Source organism: Dryas octopetala, chromosome 7, assembly GCF_963921425.1.
Source record: "Dryas octopetala chromosome 7, drDryOcto1.1, whole genome shotgun sequence".
NCBI lineage: Eukaryota > Viridiplantae > Streptophyta > Magnoliopsida > Rosales > Rosaceae > Dryas > Dryas octopetala.
The window spans coordinates 14,915,357-14,940,073 of record NC_141372.1 but is presented as its reverse complement, the minus strand read 5'-3'; the positions used below and the strand labels follow the sequence as shown (position 1 = coordinate 14,940,073).

The 24,717-nt window shown below is 43.4% G+C and overlaps 1 protein-coding gene and 1 pseudogene across 20 annotated transcripts; both read right to left on the bottom strand.

Annotated features, from left to right (window-relative positions):
- Positions 1 to 332: 332 nt before the first annotated feature.
- Positions 333 to 24,526, bottom strand: LOC147279987 (annexin Gh1-like; annotated as a pseudogene).
- Positions 17,068 to 20,769, bottom strand: LOC147279988 (uncharacterized). Of its 20 annotated transcripts, none has more exons than XM_086252252.1 (4): positions 19,926 to 20,769; positions 19,635 to 19,850; positions 17,727 to 19,490; positions 17,068 to 17,471 (listed from the first exon to the last, which is right to left on the bottom strand). In XM_086252252.1, exons 1-4 carry the CDS (start codon positions 20,767 to 20,769, stop codon positions 17,068 to 17,070), a joined length of 3,228 nt encoding a protein of 1,075 aa, XP_086108378.1. The 20 variants fall into 20 exon arrangements, with proteins under 20 accessions (XP_086108378.1, XP_086108381.1, XP_086108376.1 ...); XM_086252255.1 differs by having other exon boundaries at positions 19,635 to 19,778; XM_086252250.1 differs by having other exon boundaries at positions 17,727 to 19,778; positions 19,926 to 20,141; positions 20,214 to 20,769.
- Positions 24,527 to 24,717: the final 191 nt, after the last annotated feature.

The window sequence follows — 24,717 nt, the reverse complement described above, 5'->3', positions numbered from 1 at the left end:
GACCTTCGATCAATATCTATTATATCATGGTGGTTTGGTGCTGAACAAGACTTTTAACTTGAGCTGCAAGAATTAGACGCACGTCAGTACTGAGAACCAGATGCCCTTTAATTGTTCAAGAAAAACAAGATTTCATAATCATTGACACATGCCTTTAATCTCAACTATGTGAATGATGTTAAATTTTTCATTTTTCTGATGATCGTTATGAAATAACACAGAACAGAAGCTAATCAAGGACCGCTGTCTAATATACAAAAGTAAAAAAAAAAAAAAAAGGAGTAAACCCCTACTCTTAACAACTTCAAGTTTACTGAAGGCAACTATTTATTTCATAATATAAAATACTTCTCAGGGCGAATCAAGCACTTCATTATGGCCCTTAGTATTGCAAGGTACTCATCCTTGGGGTCAGCTTTCAAGTCTTGTACATAGAAACACTCATCAAATCCAAACCTCTTGAAATATAAGAAAGGAGGTATGCAATGCATTACACTTACAAAAACAAAATTCTAAGAAATTAGAGTAAGCTTTTTAAGGTTGCCATATCCATCCAGGTTTCTTTTCTTCCTTTCAATTTTCCTTCTAAAAAGGGCTAGACGGATTTTTACAACAACAATGATGAGAAATGAAGCAAAGGTTATCATCTTGGTCAACCAATCATGATTTCGTTAATACTAACTATACAACTTAAGCATTTTTTTCTTAAGAAAAGTCTTGAAACACAAAACCAATATTTTGTAGAAGAAAAGTCTAGCCTTCCAAACTACAAAGGCATTTGCAAAGCTGATAACAGAATCATGTAAAGAGCGCGAAAAGAAATCCGAGGATACCAGGCCAAAAATAGTTATATAGAACTCACTTCTATACCTTATTGATGTCATTCCCAAATTCATTTTTGTAGTGATTGAGAGATGCATTGATTTGTGCTTTGCTCCGTGTAGCCAACATCCTGATAATCCTCATGATTGTAGGCCTTCTCCGAGATCTTAGCCTCTGATTTTTCCAGAGTCATGTTCACCTCATCTGCCTCATATCTATGTGCGCTAACAAGAGGTGCTAAAAGCTGGGAAGAGCAAAGTTTGACAGTAAATCTCTCTTTGTTGCAAGGAGAAAAAAATTTGCAAATGAAATAAAAACTTTGATATGGTAAGTCCAAAAAAAAAAATTAACTAAAATTTGCACAAAATATATATAACTAACATTAACAAATTTGAAAAAAGAAGGCTTATCAATGGATGACTATAGCCAGTGCTTTGCTAGGACCTTTCTTTATTGCCCTTGAGACTGGGCTAACTCTGTTCCATTTCCACCAGCCATTATATGATTAATCATTTTCACTCACACATATGTGGGAAGTTTAGAACTGGTTTAGGAATTACAGATATATTTAAAGTCTACCTGTCTAGGAAGTCTATTTTCCTTTTAATTTTAAGAAAGCATTTTCATGAATTCAAAAGCATTTTCATGAATAAATGTCATACAGCCTTCTTGGACTGATAAAAGAATGTATTAAATTGTAAAAGTACATTGTTTTTTTTTTTTTTTTTCAAAACAATATATCGAAAAGGAAGTTCATATTCAGTTAATACCTAGAGATCTCAAGTGGAAAAGTCTTCTATTAGAAGATAATCTATATTCCTTCAAGAAGTTGTACCTTGCAGAAGTCCCCAGTTGTGTGATGTGCAACATACATCCTCTTCAAGGGACCTCTTATAGCGAGAATGATAAGCCTGCCTTGCCAAAAGTAAATCATGTGAAGACCTAGAGCAGGCTATTTCTGCAAGAACCTGACTGCTTTTAGTGCTCTTCTTTGTTGCTTCATTGGCCAAAAGTGCATCGCGTTCAGCTGGATCAAGTGTCCAAAGCAGTACCCTGGCCTTTCTGATTTAGAGAAATTCAGAAAACCAAATATGTTAGCTCTATCAACGGATGTGTTTACTTCCTCCCATAAGTTAATTAGCCCAAAGATTAAGCTTGTGAAAACTAGTATCATGGATTCGTATCCAATTAAGAAAAAAAGAAAGCTGCAAATATTTATAGCATATGCCCTGTGTTTGTGGATAAACCCACACCGATCAAACAGCCAATCATGGCTGGACACGTGGCCGGTCAGACCTAGCTTCAGTGTTTGACTTCTTGGTGGTCAAACTTTGACCTCTACACTATCACGCAGCTCGGCACTTCTTCTGTCAGTTCAGATCGGATCACTACGGCGAGCCCTTCGTGCCCGGTCGGACCCGAACCGAGGAACTTCCAGAGGATCGAGTGTTCATTTTTCCTTGGTCATCCCGGTTCGGCTCGGCTCGGCGCTGAGGGAACATCCTTTCGGACCCTAGTCACAACCAGCTATGGCTCGAAAGGATCACCACCTACTGGATTGGCTCGGTTCGAAAGGTCCATGTCTGACCCGATCGCACATGGACTTCATGTGCGCGCATAGGGACATGTGTTCGGGTCGGCTCGGCTTCCCGCCGCCATTCCAAGGAAGATCACGTTGGGACGAACCGCCACACTTAAATGCGTCTGACAAGGTCTTCTGACAAAAGAGACTTCCCAGCTCACATTCATGACTATTGAGGCAGTTCACCTGAACCTTCCATACTTGCATTCAATGCAGCATTGAATGCAAAGGAGGTGGGTAGCTGTGCATGCCATTGTTCACGACCGAACGCGTGGATCTTTCTCAACCAGCCAACCATATGCAGGTAACTTACTCATCACAATTTCCTTTTGCCTATATATACCAACTAGGGGTGTGATTTGGATTGGAAAATCCGAATCCGACCGATTCCTATCCGAAAATTTCCAATTTCATTCCGAATCCGAAAATGCCGAATCCAAAAATTCCGAAAAAAATTGGATTGGAATTGGAATGTTTATGTAAATTCCGATTCCGATCCGAATTCCGATCCAAAAAATTCCGAAATGTTCCGAAGGCATTCCGATCCGATATTTCCGAAATTATGCCAATTTATTCCATATTATATATTTTATCATTTATTTAGTATGATACATATAACATATATTTTTAAAAAGATGACTAATACTATTAATATAAACATATATACATTATAAATATATGTGTATCATAATAACATAAATGGTAAGTTGGTAACACAAAGACCCACATTTTTTCGTACATGTAATTACTATTTTTTTTTATTAGGGAGGGGAATTGAAGATATGAGGCAATTCTGCAGTTGTTCCAACTGGAATATCCCACCAATTGTAATTACTAATTACTAAATATTTAAGCTTATTATATTCAAAATTTCAAACATGATATATATTATTTGAGTAACATGTATTTATATACACACATATATATATATATATATATGAGTAACATGATATATATATGTGTGTGTGTGTGAGTAACATGTATCTACTAGTGACATTTATTCTAACAATGTTGGATGAGCTTTAAAGATTAATCCCCCACCTCTAAGATATGTGCTATTAAGCCTATTATACATTCATAGTGACATTTATTTCTCTTATATATTATGTATGTTATAATATATAATATATACCATTAAATATACACAATATATATATCATACATAATTTATTTCTCTTATAACATACATAATCTAGCAATGAAAACCTTACTAGATTGCATCTTTTTTTTTTTCCCTTCTTTTCTAGATTTTTTTTTTATGGTAATGGTATGGGATGGTATGGTTCTAAATGTTATTTAAATTAATATTTTGAATTTTCTTTTTAAATTGGCCATATATTTTAATTACATCTTAATATAAATATTGAAATGCATCATAATCTATTGTCTTTTAATTTTTTTTGTTTGTTAATTTCATCATTATTCTAAAAAAAAATCCGAACATGTTCTAAAAAATATTATGAAAATGTGAAAATTCCGATTTTTTATTCGAAAATTTCAAATGTTTATCCGAAAGTTCCGAAAATGTTATATTCCGAAAAATTCCGAAAATTCCGAGAAATCCGAAAATTCCGAATCGGAATGAGATGTTGAAATTCCGATTTTTTGGAATGGAAATTGGAACATAAATTCCATTCCAAAATTTTTTGGATTGGAATTGGAACACCCTATTTCCGATCCGATCCGGCCGAAACACACCCCTAATACCAACTCATATGCACAAAATCAAGGATCTAGCTAGCTATCTTTCACCAGACAAACACTTACACAAAACATTCACTCACCAAGAGCATACCCTACTTGCTGAGAATAAACCCAGAACATTTACCTTGTTCTTCCCATTCTCCCAAGTTCATCCATTGTTCTTCCTCACTTATATTCAAACACCATCAAACACACATCACTGACTTCATCATCGGAGTGTGTTTGGCTGGTACCACACCGGTCCATCTCCTTTGATCTTGTTTTTCTTGCAGGAAGGTCTCACGTCATCACCCAACAAGACTTCGGATCAGCCAAGTCACCATTTCTAAGTTGTTGCATCTATCTTACGGAAATTTGCATCAACAGATTGGCGCCGTCTGTGGGAAGATCGTCTTCAGCCATTGTGTTCATCACCACAAGTGCTAAGTTCTTCCTTCAAACAAGTCATCATGGCTACAATCTTTCGTGACAGCAGTTCTTCTTCAGGAGCGTCCCAGAATGATGAGCAACATCAGCCTGAGACACCTGAGAAGACGAGGGGAGCACAACTTCCCAGAGCAGCAAAATCTAAAGGCCCTTCAAAGATCAGGGTTGCTCACAAACTCCTTAAGGAGAACCAACGACATCTGGCCGCTGAGAATGCACTTCTCAAATAGAATAATGAGCTGCTCGCAAAACAAGCCGAACTGGCCGAGGAACTCGCGCGTCATCGCGCTCAGCTCGAGAACAGCGGGAGATCGGGTTTCCGATCGTGTCAAACCCGAACCGAGCAGGACGTCCTTTCGTCGTCTCCTTCTCAGCAGAGTACTCCGGCCGAGCCGGACGGCCAGCCCCCTCAGCATGATGTGGATTGTACCTTCCCGGGCTTCAAGGACATGCCCCCGGCCGAACAGGCCGAGTTCCTGAACGCCCACCGTCTCCTTCAGCAAAAGCAGGCGGCCTTCAGGAAACACTTTCCCGAGGGTTTGATGGGAAACCGCGCCGAACCGGTCATGGATCAACGACCTCCAATCCGATCCAGGTTGGGTGCTGTCAGCCCAAATAGCTCGACCGAACCCAAGGTCCCAGTCAGAAGCAGACTCGGTCCTACCACCAGCCAAGATCCTTCCACGTCGGGGAGACGATCCGCAGGTGATCGGCTGGGATCTACCATGATCATGTCCGACCGACGTCCAGTAAGCGAGAGGATCACTCGTCAACCGGTAAACGAGAGGCTCAGTGACCGAACCGAGCGCTCGGGGGAGACTGCAGCCGAGCCGACCACACCCAATGTGGAAAATCTAGTCCGGACTTTGGTCCAAAACCAAATTCGGTGTGTCCACGATCGGCTCGGCCAGGTCGAGGTCTCCAGGGGGTACCTCGGCAGGACTGACCACGGGGAATAACTCTCCCTCCCATACACCAGCAGGATCATGAATGCTGAGGTCTCTAGGGATACCAAACCCCCCAAGATGGATCAGTATGACGGGACTAGGGACCCCTATGATCATCTTGACAGCTTTAGATACGCCATGGAGGCCCGCCAGGCATCTGAAGCTATAAAATGCAGAATCTTCCCTTCAACGTTGAAGGGATCGGCTCGGGGATGGTTTCGAACTCTCCAGCCGAACTCCATAGACTCTTTCTCCGACCTCCAGAGGGCTTTTCTGACGAGATATCAGGTTGTATCCGAACGACTTTACAACTTGAACGATATGTCGCTCATCAAACAGCAGGAGGGAGAGAGTCTCAAGACCTATCTGATCCGCTTCAATATTGAATATACGAAGTGCGACGACTGCGACAACCGATCGGCTAAGAATGCTCTTATGCAAGGTCTGCTTGCCGGGGGACTCTGGTCTCATCTGATGAGAAACCCTCCTTCCACCTATGATGAGCTTTCTGCCGAGGCCACCAAATGGGCGCGAGCGGAAGAATGAGATGCTTAGGTGGAGGCCCTGAATTCTAAGCTGACCTCGGCCAAGCGGAAGGAGGGAAAAGTCGCGAACCCCAAGCCTCAGGTCGAGACCAAGGAAGTCCCGGATTGAGGAACCGCGCCAACTTCTGGGCAAGGGGCCCAAGTTCGTTCAGTACACAGAGTATACTTCTCTGAACGCCGATCTGGAGACAATATTCTCCAAGATCAAGGATCAACTCCCAGCTGCAAGGGAGATCAAGGGACCACCCCCAGATCAGATCAAGGAGAGCGTCTTCTGCAAATACCATTCCAATCACGGCCACGTCACAGGTGACTGCTACGCCCTCCGCGACGGAATTGAGACTCTTGCCCGGGCGAGTAAGATCAACCAATTCTTGGCCGGCGAGCCTAGGGTACCCAAGGCCGCGCTGAAGAAGGTCACCAACACCATTGACGTCCGGGACGCCGCCATCGGATCAATCGGCGGAGGCCCAACCTTCGTGGGAAGTTCGAATTGGTCCCAGAAGGAGTACGTCAGACAGGCGGCTCATGCTCACGAGTCCTTGTCGATCCAAGCGGGTTAGCCCAGCACTTCCAAAATACAACGGAAGGACTGGGCACCGGTCACCTTTGAGCCGAACGAGGCGAACGGGATCATCTTCCCACACTATGATCCGGTGGTCATAGTGGCTGAGGTAGCCGAAACCACCATCACACGTTCCTTCGTCGACGGGGGGAGTTCAGTCAACATCCTCTACCATTCTGCGTTCGAACAGATGGGCATCGGCGATGACAAGTTAGAAGCTGATATGCCAGCCTTGATCGGCTTCGGGGGAGAAGTAGTTCAACCCCTCAGACACATCTACCTTTCCCTTTCGCTCGGAAAGGGGCCAGTCAAGAAAACTTGCATGACATACTTCATCGTTGTCAAGCGACCATCAGCTTATAACATCATCCTGGGCAGACCGGCCCTTGTCGACCTCGACTGCATCGTCCACTACGCCAACCTCCTCATCAAGTGTCCGGTGGGCGGTGACTGCATCGTCATCCAGGGAGATCAGTGTTCGGCTCGATCTTGCTACGCCACCTCTATCAGGCAGAAGGGTCAACTGCCAAACTCCCAGGAGCTGGACTCTATCGCTGATTCGGGCAGGTGGCCGAGGGCAGAGACGTTCGACTTCAATGCCGAGCCGAACTCGGACTCTCGGCCCCTCCCGGCCGAGGCCTGGGAAGAAGTACCGATCTCAGAGGATACCCCAGATCGGCTCGTCCAGATATGAGCCCAGCTCGGCTCAGAACAGCGATCGGCCATACTCGACTTCCTCCGTGCCAATGCGGAAGTGTTCGCCTGGTCTTACGATGACATGCCAGGCATATTGTCTGACATGATCACTCACAGGCTGAACATTAACCCGGGATGCAAACCGGTCCGCCAGAAGAGGAGGTCGTACGATCCGGTCAGATATGCAGCCATGGCTGAAGAGGTGACCAAGTTGCAAAACAACGGGTTCATCCGGGAGGTCAACTATCCTAACTGGCTTGCCAACGTAGTCATGGTGAATGGAGGATGTGTGTGGACTTCACTGATCTAAACAAGGCATGTCCCAAAGACAGTTTCCCACTACCCAGGATAGATCAGCTTGTCGATGCGACGGCGGAACACAATCTCCTCAGCTTCATGGACGCCTATTCTGGGTATAATCAGATCCTCATGCACAAACCTGATCAGGAGAACACATCCTTCATAACCGATCGCGACATGTACTGCTACAAAGTCATGCCCTTCGGCCTCAAAAATGCTGGAGCCACCTACCAAAGGCTGGTCAACCACATGTTCAGATCTTCCATAGGCAGATCCGTGGAGGTCTATGTGGACGACATGCTGGTCAAAAGCATCAAGGCGGACGACCACGTCAAGGACCTCTCAGACATGCTCGGAGTTCTGAAGGAGTATCAGATGCTACTGAATCCAGCCAAATGCATCTTTGGGGTTCGGTCAGGAAAGTTCCTTGGCTACCTAGTCAGCCAACGGGGGATCGAGGCCAATCCGGAGAAAATCCAAGCCTTGATTAATATGAAGTCCCTAAAGACACGCAAAGAAATCCAGAGTCTGACTGGAAGAGTTGCCGCCCTGAACCGGTTCATCTCAAAGTCCACTGATCGGTGCCTCCCCTTCTTCAAAGCTTTGAAGGGAGCAGGGAAGGGCATAGAATGGACCCCTCAATGCGAGCAGGCCTTTCAAGATCTGAAAAGGCACATGGGGGAACCTCCCATTTTATCCAAACCGGAGGAAGGTGAAGAACTCTTTCTCTACCTCTCCGTTTCTGACTCGGCTCTCAGCTCGGTTCTGGTAAGAGAGGTCGGCGGGGTACAGCATCCGGTCTTCTACACGAGCCGAGCCCTTGCCGACGCCGAGACCAGATATCCAAGATTCGAGAAGATGGTCCTCGCTCTGGTCAGCTCGGCTCGGAAACTGAGGCCTTACTTTCAGGCTCACTCAATCGTCGTCTTGACCGATCAACCACTCAGGCAAATCCTGGCCAAACTCGAGACTTCGGGTCGGCTCATCAAGTGGTCAATCGAGCTCGGCGAGTTTGACATCACTTACCGCCCCAGAACGGCCATCAAGGGCCAGGCCATGTCAGACTTCATCTGTGAGTCCACCACCACAGCGGAAGATCCACCCCGCGCCGACGCTACATCAACCGCGTCCAATCTGAACACAAACGGTGATCGTACCCAGGCTGATCTCCTCACCTGGACCCTATACGTGGACGGATCTTCCAACGCAATGGGAAGTGGAGCCGGGCTTGTTTTGACCTCTCCGGAACAAGTCGTGATGTAATATGCTCTTAGCTTCAGATTTCGAGCATCCAACAATGAAGCAGAGTATGAAGCATTCATCGCCAGACTCAGATTGGCGAAAGAGCTCGGCGCGGCCAGGCTGAACATCTTCAGCGACTCCCAACTCATCGTCAATCAGATATTGGGAGAATATGAGACTCGAGAGCCTAGCATGATAGCCTATCTCGAGAAGACCCGCTTGCTACTCGGGAGTTTCCAAGAATACAAACTGTCCCAAATCCCGATGACAGAAAACTGCAGAGCTGACGCCCTGGCACGCTTGGCCTTAGCCACAGATACCGGATCTGAACTGGATGTCCCAGTTGAAATCCTGGACAGGCCTAGCACCGCCGAAGAAGAAGCTGCCGTCATGCAGACCGAGCTGAACTGGATGACGCCGATCATCAACTACTTTGTCTCCGGGATCCTCCCCCTGGAGAGGGACAAGGCACGCCTCATCAAAAAGAGATCGGCTCGGTTCAGCATGATCGATGGTCGGCTCTACAATAGGAGCTTCTCCCTACCCTACTTGCGGTGTGTCACCCCCAAAGAAGGTCAGGACGTGCTGAGAGAAATCCACGAGGGGATATGCGGAAACCATTCTGGAGGAAGAGCCCTCGCCTACAAGACGATCAGACAGGGTTACTTCTGGCCTAACCTGAACAAGGACGCAGATCATCTGTCTCGCGCTTGTGTCAAATGCCAGCAGTTTGCCGCGGTCTCCCATCAGCCTCCTCAATTGCTGACCTCTATATCCAGTCCCTGGCCATTCGCGCAGTGGGGACTCGATCTGATCGGCCCTATGCTGAAGGCGAAAGGGCAAGTCACAATGGTCGTAGCAGCAGTCGACTACTTCACAAAATGGGTCGAAGCTGAACCCTTAGCCACCACTACAGCCGAACGTATGGAAACTTTCGTCTGGAAGAGCATCATATGCCGGTTCGGCATGCCGCACACTATCATCGCGGACAATGGCAAGCAGTTCGACTGTAAAAAGTTCAAAAGTTTTTGTTCACGTCTGAACATCAACGTGCGCTTTACCGCCCCTTACCATCCGCAATCAAACGGACAGGTCGAAGCCGTCAACAAGATCATCAAGAAGACTTTGAAGTCCAAGCTCGATAATGCTAAAGGGAATTGGCCTGAACTCTTGCCAGAGGTGTTGTGGTCCTACCGAACTTCCTATCGCAACTTCACGAAGGAAACACCTTATGCGTTGGCGTTCGGAACCGATGCTGTTGTTCCGGTCGAAATGGGGACTCCTTCATTCCGGACCGGCACGTACAACCCGGAGACCAATGACACCGGACTTCGGCTCGGCCTAAACATAATCGAGGAGAGGCGAACCGACGCCAATCTCTGCCGAGCCGCCTACCAACAGAGGGTAGCCAAATACTACAACCAAAAGGTCAAACCCAGAAGCTTTGGATTGGGCAGTCTTGTCATGAAGAAGAACCCTCGTCATCAAGGAGAGCTCGTTCGATCCGAACTGGACTGGACCCTCCAGAATCACAGGCATAGTCAAGCTTGGCACTTACAACTTGGCCACTCTGGCTGGGAAGGCTCTCAAGCATAGCTGGAATGCTGAACACTTGAAGACTTATTACCAGTAAAATGTAGTTAGGATTGAGGACTGTCCGACCTAACATTTGTTCCAATCAATGAAAGAATGAACACATTTTTGACTCATCTTCTTCTCATTTTTCGAAGCAAACACTGGGGACTCTACTCCTATGCACTTTCAACAAAGAGGAAAGATCTAAGTGTTTCCTTCGAAAAAATAATAAACTCATGTGCCGAGCTGAAGTGCCACTTTTGGCCCGATGCTCGGCATATTACAGACTCATCAAGTCTATAAACTCATGTGTCGAGCTGGCGCGCCACTTTCAGCCCGATGCTCGGCATATTACAGACTTATCAGGTCTATAAACTCCTGTGCCGAGCTGGCGCGCCATTTTCGGCCCGATGCTCGGCATAGTACAGACTTATCAGGTCTATAAAAATCTCTGTCCGAGCCGAAGTGACTTCCTACAGTCCTAATGTTCAACAGGATATTTCTAAAAGAAAAATATACCCTCAAACTCAAACTTTCATCGCGCATGCCGAGCCGATTTGAAAGTAAGTTTGAATATTTTTTTCAAAAACAAAATTCCTAATATTTCAATGGGTATATCAAGCCCATCTGGGATCATTAGGGTTTTCTAATTTCCGCTCATTTTCATCATGCTTATCAGGCTGATCTGAAAATGAGTTGTAAGTTATCACTGCATTTTATTGCATTGCGATCGTCAAGTCGAGCCGATCGCAAAATTCCTTGTCATGTTTACTTTTTTTTTTTTATCACAGGGGTTATTTTTCATCATTTTTTTATTCATGTGTTACTTGTTATGTCTTTAGTTTCATCCCCGAGCTGAACTTGTTTCATAAAGAAAATACTGAATAAATTAATAACAAGATAAATCCAAAACAAATTGTTCAAAACCGATCAAACCCGAGCCACACATCGGCTCGGGGAAGAAAAAAAACAACAACAACAACAAAAACATAAAAATACATAAATCATGCAGATCGCTCGGTGGGCCCTTCCAGGATCGGCTCAGTGGACTCCTCAGGCGTCTCTTCCCCGAGCTGCACCACCTCGACCCCGCCGATCTGCATTTCAGCGTTGGGATCAGATTCGGGGACTCGGGGAATCGGGGTCGGCCCGCATTTAGGCAACGGAGGATCCTCTTGAGTCGGCTCGGCCACAGACACGACCACCTCGGCGGGAGCTTGGCGATCGGGAGGAGGAAGCTCTTCCTGCTCACTTTCCTGGGTGTCCTCCTCGCCGTCTGACTCGCCGAGAAATGACACATCCCAGTCTGGCCTCTTCGACCGAATCTCCCCCAGAAGCTCCTAGTACCCTTCAAATTGGGCATCGGGAGCCCAGCTTGACGCCGAGACTCAACAGCTCTCCGCTCGGCAGCCTCGACGTCTCGCTGGAGCTCGTCAACGAACTGGCCCAGGTTGGCCACCTTCTGCTCAGACTCCAGGAGCTCCTTCCCGAGCCGAGCCACCTCCCGCTCGGCCAACTTGGTCCGTAGACCGGCGGACCGATCGCGCTCCTCCTTGACCAGTCGCTCGGCCTCAGCTAGCTTCTCCCTCAGCTCGCCATTCCTCTCCCGAAGCCTCCTCATCTTCGCCTCGACGTCGTCGCTCGGCCTGGGCTGCTTCAAATTGCCTGAGGGCGAGCTGCTTCAAAGCATAAAAACCGAGGTCAAAGATACTTACCACCATGGCTTGGCGGGAGGCGTTCAATGCCTTGCTGCCGAAGCTCGGTGTCTCCTGACCGACCTAGAGCCCCTCCACTATTTTCGGCGTGACCACACGCTTGAAGCTGGTCACGAACAGTTCGATGGAGGGGTACACCTCCACCGTCTTCATGGAGGCCGAGCCAGACACTTCAGCATCCGCACCACTGGGCTCGGCCCGGGCCCTCTTCTCCACTCGGGCCTCGGTCTGGACGCCCTTCCTCTTTTCTCCGTGCCGAGCGGACCTCGGCACAGAGGGCCCAGGCTGGGCTGCCGCCGCGGCGGGCACTTGGACCGGCTCGGCGGGGGCCTAACCCCCAGCCTTCCTCTGGGCACTCCTCTCCGCCCTCCTTCTCAACTGGGCCTCTAGATCGGCAGGATTCATCCTCTTCTCGACTCTCGGATTCCACCTGGGTACAAACCAGGAGATCCCACCCGAGCAGGAATTTGGTGGACATATATTCCGCTGGCGAGTCCCTTATCGCGGCGATCTGGTCACTGAGCTCGCCCCGAAGCTTGTATTTCCCCCAGCTAACTACAAAGGCAAAACAGAAAGGATCAGCTTTCAAAATACATAAGTACACATGTCATTACAAAAAAATATACTACCCATGTTCGGATCGGCTCTCCCAGATATCTAATGCCTACCTGGAATCCTAAAGGCTCTAGGTACCCGAGCCGGAGGGGGACTGTTCGGATCGGCGAATTCCCAATCCCCAGAAACAAAGAAGTATCTCCTCTTCTAAGTCTTTTGGGAAGAGGGATTCCCTGTGAACAGTGGCCTCGAGTAAGCCTGAAGGTTGTAGAAGCCGAGCTCAGTCTTCTGCTTCGACCTCAGCGCATAGGAGCAGAACAGGATGTCCTTGTCTGGCACACACTTGTGCACCTTGTGCCACAAGATGTGCATAGACAGGATGATCCTGTAGACATTAGGGTTGAGCTGATGTGGCGCCTCGCCGATCATCGCCAGCCAGTCTTGCAAAAAAGGGTGCAGGGAGAGCCGAACCCCGTTCTTAAACATTTCTGGGTACATGGTCACCCATCCTTTGGGGGGTCGGCTCGGCTTCTCTCCCTAGGTCGGCAGCCTTGTCAGCACGGACTCGGGAACTGCGTACCTAACCCTCAGATCCTTGAGATGAAACTCGGTCATCTCATTGGAATCTGGTCGGCCTTCCACGCCAACTCCTCATAGAAATCCGGGTCGATCGGACTTCCCATGACTTGCCGAGCAGAGGTCGACGCCTCGTGACCCCTGTCCCGTTCCTTCGAGCCCGAGACGAGCCTCCTCGGTACACTTGTGCTCGGCTCGGCGCCTACATCCTCCTCCTCATCACCCTTTTCATCCTCTTCTTGTTCCGGTTCGGAACTCAAAAATTGGGGATTCCCCTCATCCCCCTGAGGTCGGCGTACCTCGCCTGGGTTACACTCCAAGGTCGAGATGACCTCATTCAGCTCTTCGGACAGACTATCCCAGTCTGCCTCACCCCGTGGTGGGCTTCGGCTCAGCTCGACATCGCTGTCTCCTTCAAAAGCACCCCCTGAGCCGAGCCGACCACTCGAATTGGTGCTAGACATCACAAACACCTTTCTATTTTCTCTCTCTTACCTTTTTGGATTGAAAAGTGTCTTTTTCAAGAACACTCAAGAACACACACCCAGAAACCCAAAAATGCAAAAACTCAGAAAATGAGGAGAATCACTTACTGGTTTTCCTCCGGCCAAAGTCTCCACCTCTCACACACTCGGGACAACCTCGCCTATGGTTGCGCTCGGTCGGAACTGTGACCGGACCACTGCACGAGCGACGGAGATAAGGGAGGATTCGCGGTGGAGAGAGAGAGAGAAAGCTTTTCGGTGAGAGAGAAGGTCTGGAAGTTGAAAATGAGAGGGAAGAGAGAGAAAGAGGCCTTTTTATACTCCCATGCAAACAGATCCTAGCCCTCCAAAAGTGGCGCTTCAAATCCCAGATCATGCCACCTGTCAACATTCAAAATACCCATAAATGAGGTGACCCTTACGTTCCCCCATGCAGACACCAAACGTCCCTTCACCTGTCCTCGAGATATTTTGGCCAGGCACAAGCCACCACTTGTTCGGATCCTCGGGAACATAGACCTATCCAGTTCGGCTCGGATCAGGCAACATATCATCTTTATGGGGACTATCACCCTTCAACTTCCAATCCACCATTGCCCGCTCGGATCGGAAGTTGGGGGACTCCTGTTTGTGGATAAACCCACACCGATCCAATAGCCAATCATGGCTGGACACGTGGCCGGTCAGACCTAGCTTCAGTGTTTGACTTCTTGGTGGTCAAACTTTGACCTCTACACTATCACGCAGCTCGGCACTTCCTTTGTCAGTTCAGATCGGATCACTACGGCGAGCCCTTCGTGCCCGGTCCAACCCGAACCGAGGAACTTCCAGAGGATAGAGTGTTCATCTTTCCTCGGTCATCCCGGTTCGGCTCGGCTCGGCGCTGAGGGAACATCCTTTCGGACCCTAGTCACAACCAGCTATGGCTCGAAAGGATCACCACCTACTGGATTGGCTCGGTTCGAAAGGTCTATGTCTGACCCGATCGCACATGGACTTCATGTGCGCGCATAGGGACATGTGTTCGGGTCGGCTCGGCTTCCCGCCGCCATTCCAAGGAAGATCACGTTGGGACGAACCGCCACACTTAAATGCACCAGACATGGTCTTCTGACAAAAGGGACTTCCCAGGTCACGTTCATGACTATTGAGGCAGTTCACCTGAACCTTCCATACTTGCATTCAATGCAGCATTGAATGCAAAGGAGGTGGGTAGCTGTACATGCCACTGTTCACGACCGAACGCGTGGATTTTTCTCAACCAGCCAACCACATGCAGGTAACTTACTCATCACAATTTCCTTTTGCCTATATATACCAACTCATATGCACAAAATCAAGGATCTAGCTAGCTATCTTTCACCAGACAAACACTTACACAAAACCTTCACTCACCAAGAGCATACCCTACTTGCTGAGAATAAATCCAGAACATTTACCTTGTTCTTCCCATTCTCCCAAGTTCATCCCTTGTTCTTCCTTACTTATATTCAAACACCATCAAACACACATTACTGACTTCATCATCGGAGCGTGTTTGGCTGGTACCACACCGGTCCATCTCTTTTGATCTTGTTTTTCTTGCAGGAAGGTCTCATGTCATCACCCAGCAAGACTTCGGATCAGCCAAGTCACCATTTCTAAGTTGTTGCATCTATCTTACGGAAATTTGCATCAACACCCTGCCTTGTCTTGGAAGAATCATGGTATCAGTCTATGTAAAACATATGCAGTTAAATGAACACAACTAATGTAAAACAAAGTACCTTCCAAAAGTGGCCTCAAAGTCACTTGAAAGTTCTTTGTTCAGTTCCTTAGGGAGATCTTCACCATAAGCTTCAGCATACGTTTTTCGAATAACCTTTCTTTGAGCAGCATTTCTATGCCCCAAAATGGATATGATCAACCTCATTGGTCCCCCTTCCTGCAATCATATTGATAAAAAATTTAAGATTACATAAATCCAAACAACCTGAACATGAAAGTGATTGATAACAACTCTGGTCTAAACTATTAGCGGTAAAATAATTATAATCATGCTGGGAAAATTTATGCTGTTAAAAGTGACTATAAATTGCACATCACACAATGATTGAAATGTATTTCAAATCGTTTCCAAAGCTAGGTCTAATATTTAGAAAATTAATACTACATGTTCAAGAATCAACCAGATCTAATAATTAATTAGCTTCACTATATTGCTTCTGCTATCAAAGGACACGCTTTCTAACGGTAAGAACTGAATAGCATTTTCTTCCTCTAAGGATTTTCATCATTAACAAATACTCAACCATCCCTCTTAAACAGTCCATGGCAAAACCATTTTCATGTCAAATCAGATTATTTACAAACCTGTTATATATCTATATATAGCAATCTTTTTTTTTGGGTTTCAAATGAATTATTCCAAATACATTATCGATCTTCCTCTGATAAAAAAAAGCTTTGGTGAAGAGTGAAGTGATCAACATGTAAAACAAGCTTAACAGATCATCGTTTACATTCACATGGACCATTCACCAACCCAAAAGACCCCACATACAAGCTTAACAACAGAGTCATATAGAATTGGAAGAATAAAAATGAATAACAAGGCGGCTCGTTTTCCATTACCAGATCATTTATGTCATATTTAACGTTAACAATCGGACCAGTGAAATAGGGTTGGTCAACTTGGTCGAGAATCAATCTTGAAGCCAATTAAAAATGGGGTGGTGGATTATGATCGGAAAAAGAAATGGTGCGAAGGAGAAAATGATCAGAAAGATAAAGGAACTTGAGTTGCTCACAGTCTTCGGATGCAGAAGGATCAAGTTCGTTCTGCATCCAAAGAATGTGAGCAACTCAAGACTAACTGGTTAGGGACTTGAAGGGTCGACATTGTCACTTTTGCTTTCTGATTCTCTCTCTGTATAAGAAAATTGAAAACGAGAATGGCTCTGTTTGTATATGAGTCTGTACGTGGCCTTTTTTTTCTTTGTAGCTGTCCATATTCCATATATAGTAATGCCACTGTAATTACTGCCACGTTTCAACGTACCTGGTAGTCTTTGTAGCTTTGTATTGGTCCTGTTTATATTTATTGTATTGTTGCTAGTCATTTTGCATATAAAGTATAGGCATATAAGAAGCCATTGTTTTATTCTCTATAATTTCTCACAAGGAAAAGCCACACTTTTAACATTGAGGCATCCTACATGCATTATACAAGAAGCATATATAGCACACAAGTACATGAAATAGATTACAATAAGAAAACATCTAGGAAGAACCTTTCTTCTACGAAGAAGACTCACACAAAGTAAAATATGTATAGAAAAGAGGCAAATTCCTCAGGTAGTCAAACCATGGAGTGCCAGCAATTCACCAAAGGTTATCATACGCAATGGCTTTGACAAATGCAGCCTTTGAGCTGAGAAGTATTGAGAAACTTGTTTCATTGTTGGACGAGATTGTGGACTAGCATTCAAGCAGGCAAACGCTGTCTTCACAAGAGTGAGCACTTCCCCTGCTTCTTGATGTGTAGGAGGGGAAATGCGTTGGTCCAAAAACTCTAGAATAGGGATTTGATTGGCTGGTAATGCAGATGAAGACAACGAGGATGATGATGACGATGACCCTGATGATACAGATGAGAGAAGATCTCCCGGATGCCTTCCCAAAATTATTTCCAGTGTTACTATTCCGAAGCTATACACGTCACATTTCTCATTCACTTCCATTGTATAAGCAAGCTCTGCTTAAAGAAAAAGCACATATAACAATGGCATTGTTAGTATGTAGGAATAACTATTCAATGAAAGTTTAAAAAAATTAATCATATTTTGCATAAATTGTATCATGCTATCACGGATTAATTAGAAGTGTAACATGTTTATCCTTAATTAACCTCATCCTAACCGTGAAAACGAATCATTGGTCTAAAAATAAAACCATAAAATATATATGTTAAATATACAATAATATAAAGGACATAAAACCACAATATTACCTGGTGCCACATATCCGTATGTGCCCGCAAGGGCAGTCCAATTAGTTGAGTCTGGGTTTAAGAACTTAGCAGTGCCGAAGTCTGAAACACAACCCTCATATTCAGAATCCACCAAAATGTTCTTGGTTGATATGTCTCGATGCACAATTGGTGGCAAGCAATCGTGGTGCATGTAGCACAAGGCATGAGCTACACCTTTAACAATATTCACTCTTTTTCTCCACCCCAATTCTTTAGCTTCATCATCCTTGCTCAACATTGTGGCCAAGCTACCCCTTTCTAGATACTCATACACCAAAAATGAGTGCCGTTTATGGGAACAAAAACCATAAAGCTTCACAATATTTCGGTGTCGTATATCTGTTAGTGCCCTTATTTCATTCAAGAACTCCTTTTGAAAATTCTTCTCACCATTGCATAGAAGGTGGAGTTTCTTCACGGCAACTATGTTGGCGGATCGCAAATTTGCTCTGAAGACGCTTCCATGTCCTCCTTTCCCAATGTAGTATTTAGAATCAAAATCCTCGGTTGCCCTTACGATTTCCTCATACATGGTTTTTCCATCAAAGTTTAAAACTGAAAAAGAAACCTCTTCATGCGCAATAGTTTCTTCTAGATGTTGATGCTTCTTTTTCCTTTCTACTACAAAGAGAATTGTAAATATAGAAGAAAGAAGGAAAAGTGTTGCCACAAGAGAAAATGTGATTACAAATATGAGTTTGTGGTCCTTTTCCTTTTTTGAGCCAAGTTTGCAGGGTTGCAAAGCTCCAACGTTGCCACACAATCCTTTGTTGCCTTGTAACGCTTCTGGGGAAGCATCTTGAAATGCGCTGATGTTGGGAAGGGGACCTTCCAAGTCATTGTAGGATATGTCAATATTCAACAAGCCGTGCATACCTCCAAAACTTGTTGGAATGAAACCAGAAAGATTATTGTGGGAAAGATTCAGCTTCTCCAAACTCTCCAAATTGCCCATTGCTAATGGTATGTTACCTCCAAGCGAGTTATCACTTAAATCAAGTTGGGTCAAGTGAACTAATTCCCCCAACTGAACTGGAATTCCTTGATTAAACTGGTTGTTGCTCAAATTCAAGTAGAATAATTTGACCAAGTCACCCAAAAGGCTAGGAATTGAATCATTGAATTTGTTTGTGGACAAGTCGAGATACTCAAGATTAGTCAGTGATCCAAATTTTAAGGGTACACGACCAGACAATTGATTTCTATCCAACATCAGCCTCTGCAAAGAAGTCAACCTCCCGAACTCCTTTGGGATAATTCCAACTAAACGATTTGAAGAAAGATTGAGTTCTTGAATTTGGATTGCGTTGCCAATTTCAGGTGATATACTACCAGTAAGGTTGTTTCCTCCAATTCGTAAGGTTGTTAAATGCGGGCATTGTACCCAGTTGTGTGAGATTTCACCATAAAATTTATTGTCACTTATATCTATAAAATGAAGATTTGGATAGACACCAAAATCTTCAGATATATTGCCTGTCAATTGGTTCCCATCAAGCCGCAATCTAAATAAGCTCATGCAGGTTTTCATGCTTTTGGGGATTGGACCAGTCAAATGGTTGTTGTTTACTGATAAGTTTGCGAGTGATCCACCTTGGCAAAGGTTTTGGGGCAAATAACCAACTAATTGATTATTTTGTAACTGCAAGAGTGTCAACGTCGTGAGATTTCCTATCTCTTTGGGAATAGTGCCAGAAAACATATTTGAAAGAAGAGAGAGAACAGTAAGATTTCTCAAATCACCTAAAGAATTAGGAATTGGACCAATGAATTGGTTCTCGCTCAAATCTAGCTCCACCAGAGACTTCAAGTTCCCTATCTCTTTAGGAATAGTGCCAGAAAACTTATTTTTCCAAAGAGAGAGATAGGCAAGATTTCTCAAATCACCTAATGAAGTAGGAATTGAACCAGTGAATTGGTTCTCGCTCAAATCTAGCTCCACCAGAGACTTCAAGTTCCCTATTTCTTTAGGAATAGTTCCAGAAAACTTATTTCTCCAAAGATAGAGATGGGTAAGATTTCTCAAATCACCTAATGAAGTAGGAATTGAACCAGTGAATTGGTTCACGCCCAGATGTAGCTGCACCAAAGACTTCCAGTTCCCTATCTCTTTGGGAATAGTGCCAGAAAACATATTTGAAAAAAGAGAGAGAACAATAAGATTTCTCAAATCATCACCTAAAGAAGTAGGAATTGGACCAGTGAATTGGTTCTCGCTCAAATCTAGCCCCACCAGAGACTTTAAGTTTCCTATCTCTTTAGGAATAGTGCCAGAAAACTTATTTCTCCAAAGATAGAGATGGGCAAGATTTCTCAAATCACCTAATGAAGTAGGAATGGAACCAGTGAATTGGTTCCCGCTCAAATCTAATCCCACCAGAGACTTTAAGTTCTCTATCTCTTTAGGAATAGTTCCAGAAAACTTATTTCCCCAAAGATAGAGAAGGGTAAGATTTCTCAAATTACCAAAGGATGCTGGGATTGAACCAGAAAGATTATTTGCAGCGAGACTGAGAATGGTAAGATTTGTGAGTAGACCGATTTCTGATGGGATTCTCCCAGACAACTGATTGTCAGAGAGATCAAGATGAATGAGTTTTGAGAGGGAACTGATCTGAGGTGGGAAGGGATCAAAGAGTTGATTGATGCTGAGGTCAAGATATTCAAGATTAGGAAAGGACAAGAAAGAAAATTCATGTAGCGTACCTTGTAAACCAGAGTTGGTAAGGTTTATTCCGGTGACACTTCCAGCAGCGTCGCATGAAATCCCAGCCCAAATGCATGGGCTTGTATTTGGTTTATGATTGGTGGAAGAATTGGTGGCATTGTTACTGGGAAGGTAAGTCCATGAGGTGAGATTATTGAACTGGGTTTGATTATGAAAGCTGGCTTTCCATTTGAGAAGAGCCTCTGCTTCAGTAGGAGCAGCAGAAGCAAAAGCAAAGTTTGATGATGAAATCAGCTGAACACACAAGATAATAAGGTAAAAAGCAACAGAGCAAGGTACTTTTGAAGATGTCATGGTTTTTCTTTTTGGTGTATATAATGTTTATACTACTTGGGGACTTATTTATAGTGCCAACTGCTCTGCATTAGCTATAATATTCTAAGGGCCCTGTTCTCTCTTCTGTAATAAGTTGGTAAGTATTCCAGGGTTCAGAAGTCTTTCCAATATTTCTTTCACTTTTATTTCTTTTCCAGGGGAATTCCACGTTTTTCACAAGCTTGAGTCAAAGTCTTTGTTTGTCATCTTTAAAGACTAAGAACAGGAGAAGAGTAACAGCATGGCAAGCATGTATTAACAGGTGAATTGCAAAGAGTGAGAATTCATGCAATATAAGAAAATAAGCCGGAGAGCATATTTTATCAGAATAAGTTGAAAATTAGCAATACAAAAGTAAAATATATTTTCCTCATACTGATTACATATTGGGTATCTCCTATATATAGGAAAGGAAAAGTAAATAAGTATCTAAAAGGAAATATTGCCCATAACAGTGTCAAAGTCTTCGTCTCTTATATTTACTGTAAATTAACTTATGTTCCTCAATAAAGTTAGGTGCAAATTGTTTTCTGTTTTGGGCCTTTGGCTCGCAGTCACCAAAAACAAAAAGAAAATAAATTCACAAGTCTTCAGGTTAAAGACTTGGAAGGTGTTTCCAACTTTCTCCTTCATTTAAATCTGGTTTGATGCATAGAATTGGTTTAGATAGTTTAATTCAATGGCTTGATATATATGTATTAAAATAATAAGCTTCTAATTAACTAGAAGAAATTAATATAATTTGTAAATTAGAATATTCTAAAGGCGTGATTTAGGGATGACTAACAAACAATTGACCACTGGCCTGCTACTTCCGAGAATATTCCTAAAGATCATCATGAGGTAATTTCCTCCACCTACTTCTCCTTGTCTTTTTCTCTTGAATCTGATGTTAATCTTGAAATTAACTAACATTGGCATTTCAGCATATAGATTGAATTTGTTATGTATTAGTAACACCATTGAGTATCCTCAACATTGGCTAATTACATGTTATCTCATCGTTTGTCTGAATTATATGTTGCCTTTGGAAATCTAAGTGTTAGAAAAAAGCTTGCATTGTCTAAGGGCCAGCCTGGCTAATTTTTTCTGCCTCCGTCTACCATATTAGACAATCACTAAACCAAACCTTACGGATCCTGAGACTATGCAGATTGCAGCTTGTGAGAAACCATTTACAGTTTTGGCCTAAATTGTTGATGGGATTGTGACAATGCAATTTAATTGGTAGCCTTGCAATGGTTAAATGGTTATTGGTTCATCCTCAACTTGACTACAGCTTTCTTGACTATTTTTTTATCCTGTTCTTTGAGTATCAGACAAATATAATTAGGAATGAAATTCGAAATTGTCATATATGGTCTTGACTATTGCTGTATTGTCCTATCGATTTTTTTAATCTTGAAATTGAATTGTTTAATTACAAGAACAACGAAGAAATTGGTTTTCATAACCAAAACCGAAAAGCTTTCACATCTCTCTCACAAAGCCAAACAAAATTCTCTCACTTACTTGCTTAACTGTGGCTAGAACAGAACACTACATAAAATGTCAAACCATGCCATTATACAAAGAAATCTTTGTTTTACTCATTTTCTCACATTGAAAAACATTTCTAACTACGTACAAAGCACCCTACTTAAAGTGTAAGCCAAAAAACACAAGTGGAGATGTTATAGGGTACAATAACACAACATCTAATTTGGTCCATTGCCACTAGCCATACACGTTTGTTGGAAGCTTAGAACCAGTTTAGGAATTACAAACATATTATAGTCTACTTGCTAGAAACTAGAAAGTCTATTTTCCTTTAATTTTAAGAAAGCATTTTCATGAGTTCAAAAGCGAAAGACAGTCCTCATCATTCACTGCACATGTCCAAACAAATGGTTGCTCAAACAATCACAGTATGAATGTCATACAGCCTTCTTGGAGTGGGAAAAGAAGGCATAAAACTACATTGTTTTTTGTTTCCAGAAAAATAGAAAAGTAAATTCAAATATATTAACCACCTAGATAACTCAAGTAGAAAAGTCTTTTATTAGAAGATAATCTATGTTCCTTCTAAACTGAGAAAGCTATAATCAAGAAGCTGTACCTAGGTTGCGAAATCCCAAGTTGTGTGATGTTCAACATCCTCTTCAAGGGACCTCTTATTGCGAGAATGATGAAACTGCCTTGCCAAAAGTAGATCATGTGAAGGCCTAAAGCAGACTATTTCCACAAGAACCTGATTGCTTTTAGTCCACATCTTTGTTGCCTCATTGGCCACAAGCGCATCGGGTTCAGCAGGATCAAGTGTCCAAAGCAGTACCACCCTTTTATTAAGAGAAATTCAGAAAACCAAATATGTCAGCCTATCAACAATGATAACATATATCCTGCCTTGTCTTGGAAGAACATGGTTTCAGTCCATGTAAAACTGAGGCAAAAGAAAGTGCATTGCAAAACTGACCTCAAAGTCACTTGAAAGTTCTTTGTCCAATTCCTTGAGGAGATCTTCACCATAAGCTTCAACATAAGTTTTTCGGATAGCCATTCTTTGAGCAGCATTTCTATGCCCCAAGATGAACACGATCAAATCCCATCCTGCAATGATATCGACAAAAAATTTAAGATTACATAAAACCTAACAACCAGAACATGAACATGAACTGGTCTAAACTATTAACGGTGAAATAATTATTATCATGCTGGGAAAATTCATCAAATCATAGAAGGTGCATAGAATGTCCTGGGAAAATTTATGCAGTCAAGTGACACGTTTTCTCACAGTAAATTTATGCTGGGAAAATTTTTGTTTCTTCTACCAAATGACACGTTTTCTTACAGTAAGAACTGAATAGTCTTGTCTTCCTCCAAGGTTTTTGATCATTTCATCCATCACTCTTAAACATTTCATGTCAAAACCATTTTCATTTAAAATCAGATCATCTACAAACATGCTATAATGTATGTATACCAATTATTTCTTTCTTTCTTTTTTTCCAGTAGAATTAGCCCAAATACATAATCTTCTTCTAATACAAACAGAGTTTTGGAGCAGAGTGAAGTGACCAACATGTAAAACATGCTTAACAGATCATCGTTTACAAAAGGCAGGCAATCACATTCACATGGACCTTTCTTGCACCAACCCACGAGACCCCACATACATAAAACACCGATCTGACCATTGATCACTGAAAGAGTGAATGAAGATGAATTAAAAGACAGCTCATTTTCCATTATTAGATCATTTACGTTATGTTTAACGTTAACAATCAGATCGGTGAAATGGGGTTGGTTGAGAATCAATCTTGAAGCGAATTACAAAAGATAGGGCATGTGATGATCGGAACAAGAAATGCTGCGAAGGATAAAACGATCAGAAAATAAAAGAAGGAACCTTTGAAGGCCTTTTTGAGTTGCTCACAGTCTTTGGATGCAAAAGGAACTTGATTAGGGACATCGTCACTTTTGTTTTCTGATTCTCGGTCTTTGTAAGAAAATTGAAACTGAGAATGGCTGTGTTTGTATATGATTTTATGACCCTTTGTTTCATATATAGTGTCGCCATTGCAATCACTGCCACATCAAATTCAGCTTACCTATTTTTCTGATTAAATTGTTGATAGATTTTGTTGATTAATTTTGAAAATTGAATTGATTTTTAGCTTTGTGGGGGTCTTTTCTTCTCTGTTGGGGTGATGTACAAACTCAGATTGGTCTGTATGTGTTGCTGCATAGCCTGCATTGTCTAGTCGTATTGCATATAACATATAGGCATATAAGAATGCACTGTATATAAATATATCAAACCATTATACAAATAGAAACCATTGCTTTATCCTCTTAAATTTCTCACATGGAAAACAACAAACTTTTAACATTGAGGCACACCACATGGAGTATATAAGAGCCACAGTACACATGCAAGTACGTGAA

What these genes read in the sequence shown, in the direction of transcription:
- LOC147279988 (XM_086252241.1), bottom strand. Translation starts at nt 20,769, where the DNA reads ATGACATCTTCAAAAGTACCTTGCTCTGTTGCTTTTTACCTTATTATC. An exon ending in ATACGGATATGTGGCACCAG is followed by an intron (nt 17,472 to 17,726) that starts GTAATATTGTGG and finishes TTCTTTAAGCAG; the next exon opens with AGCTTGCTTATACAATGGAA.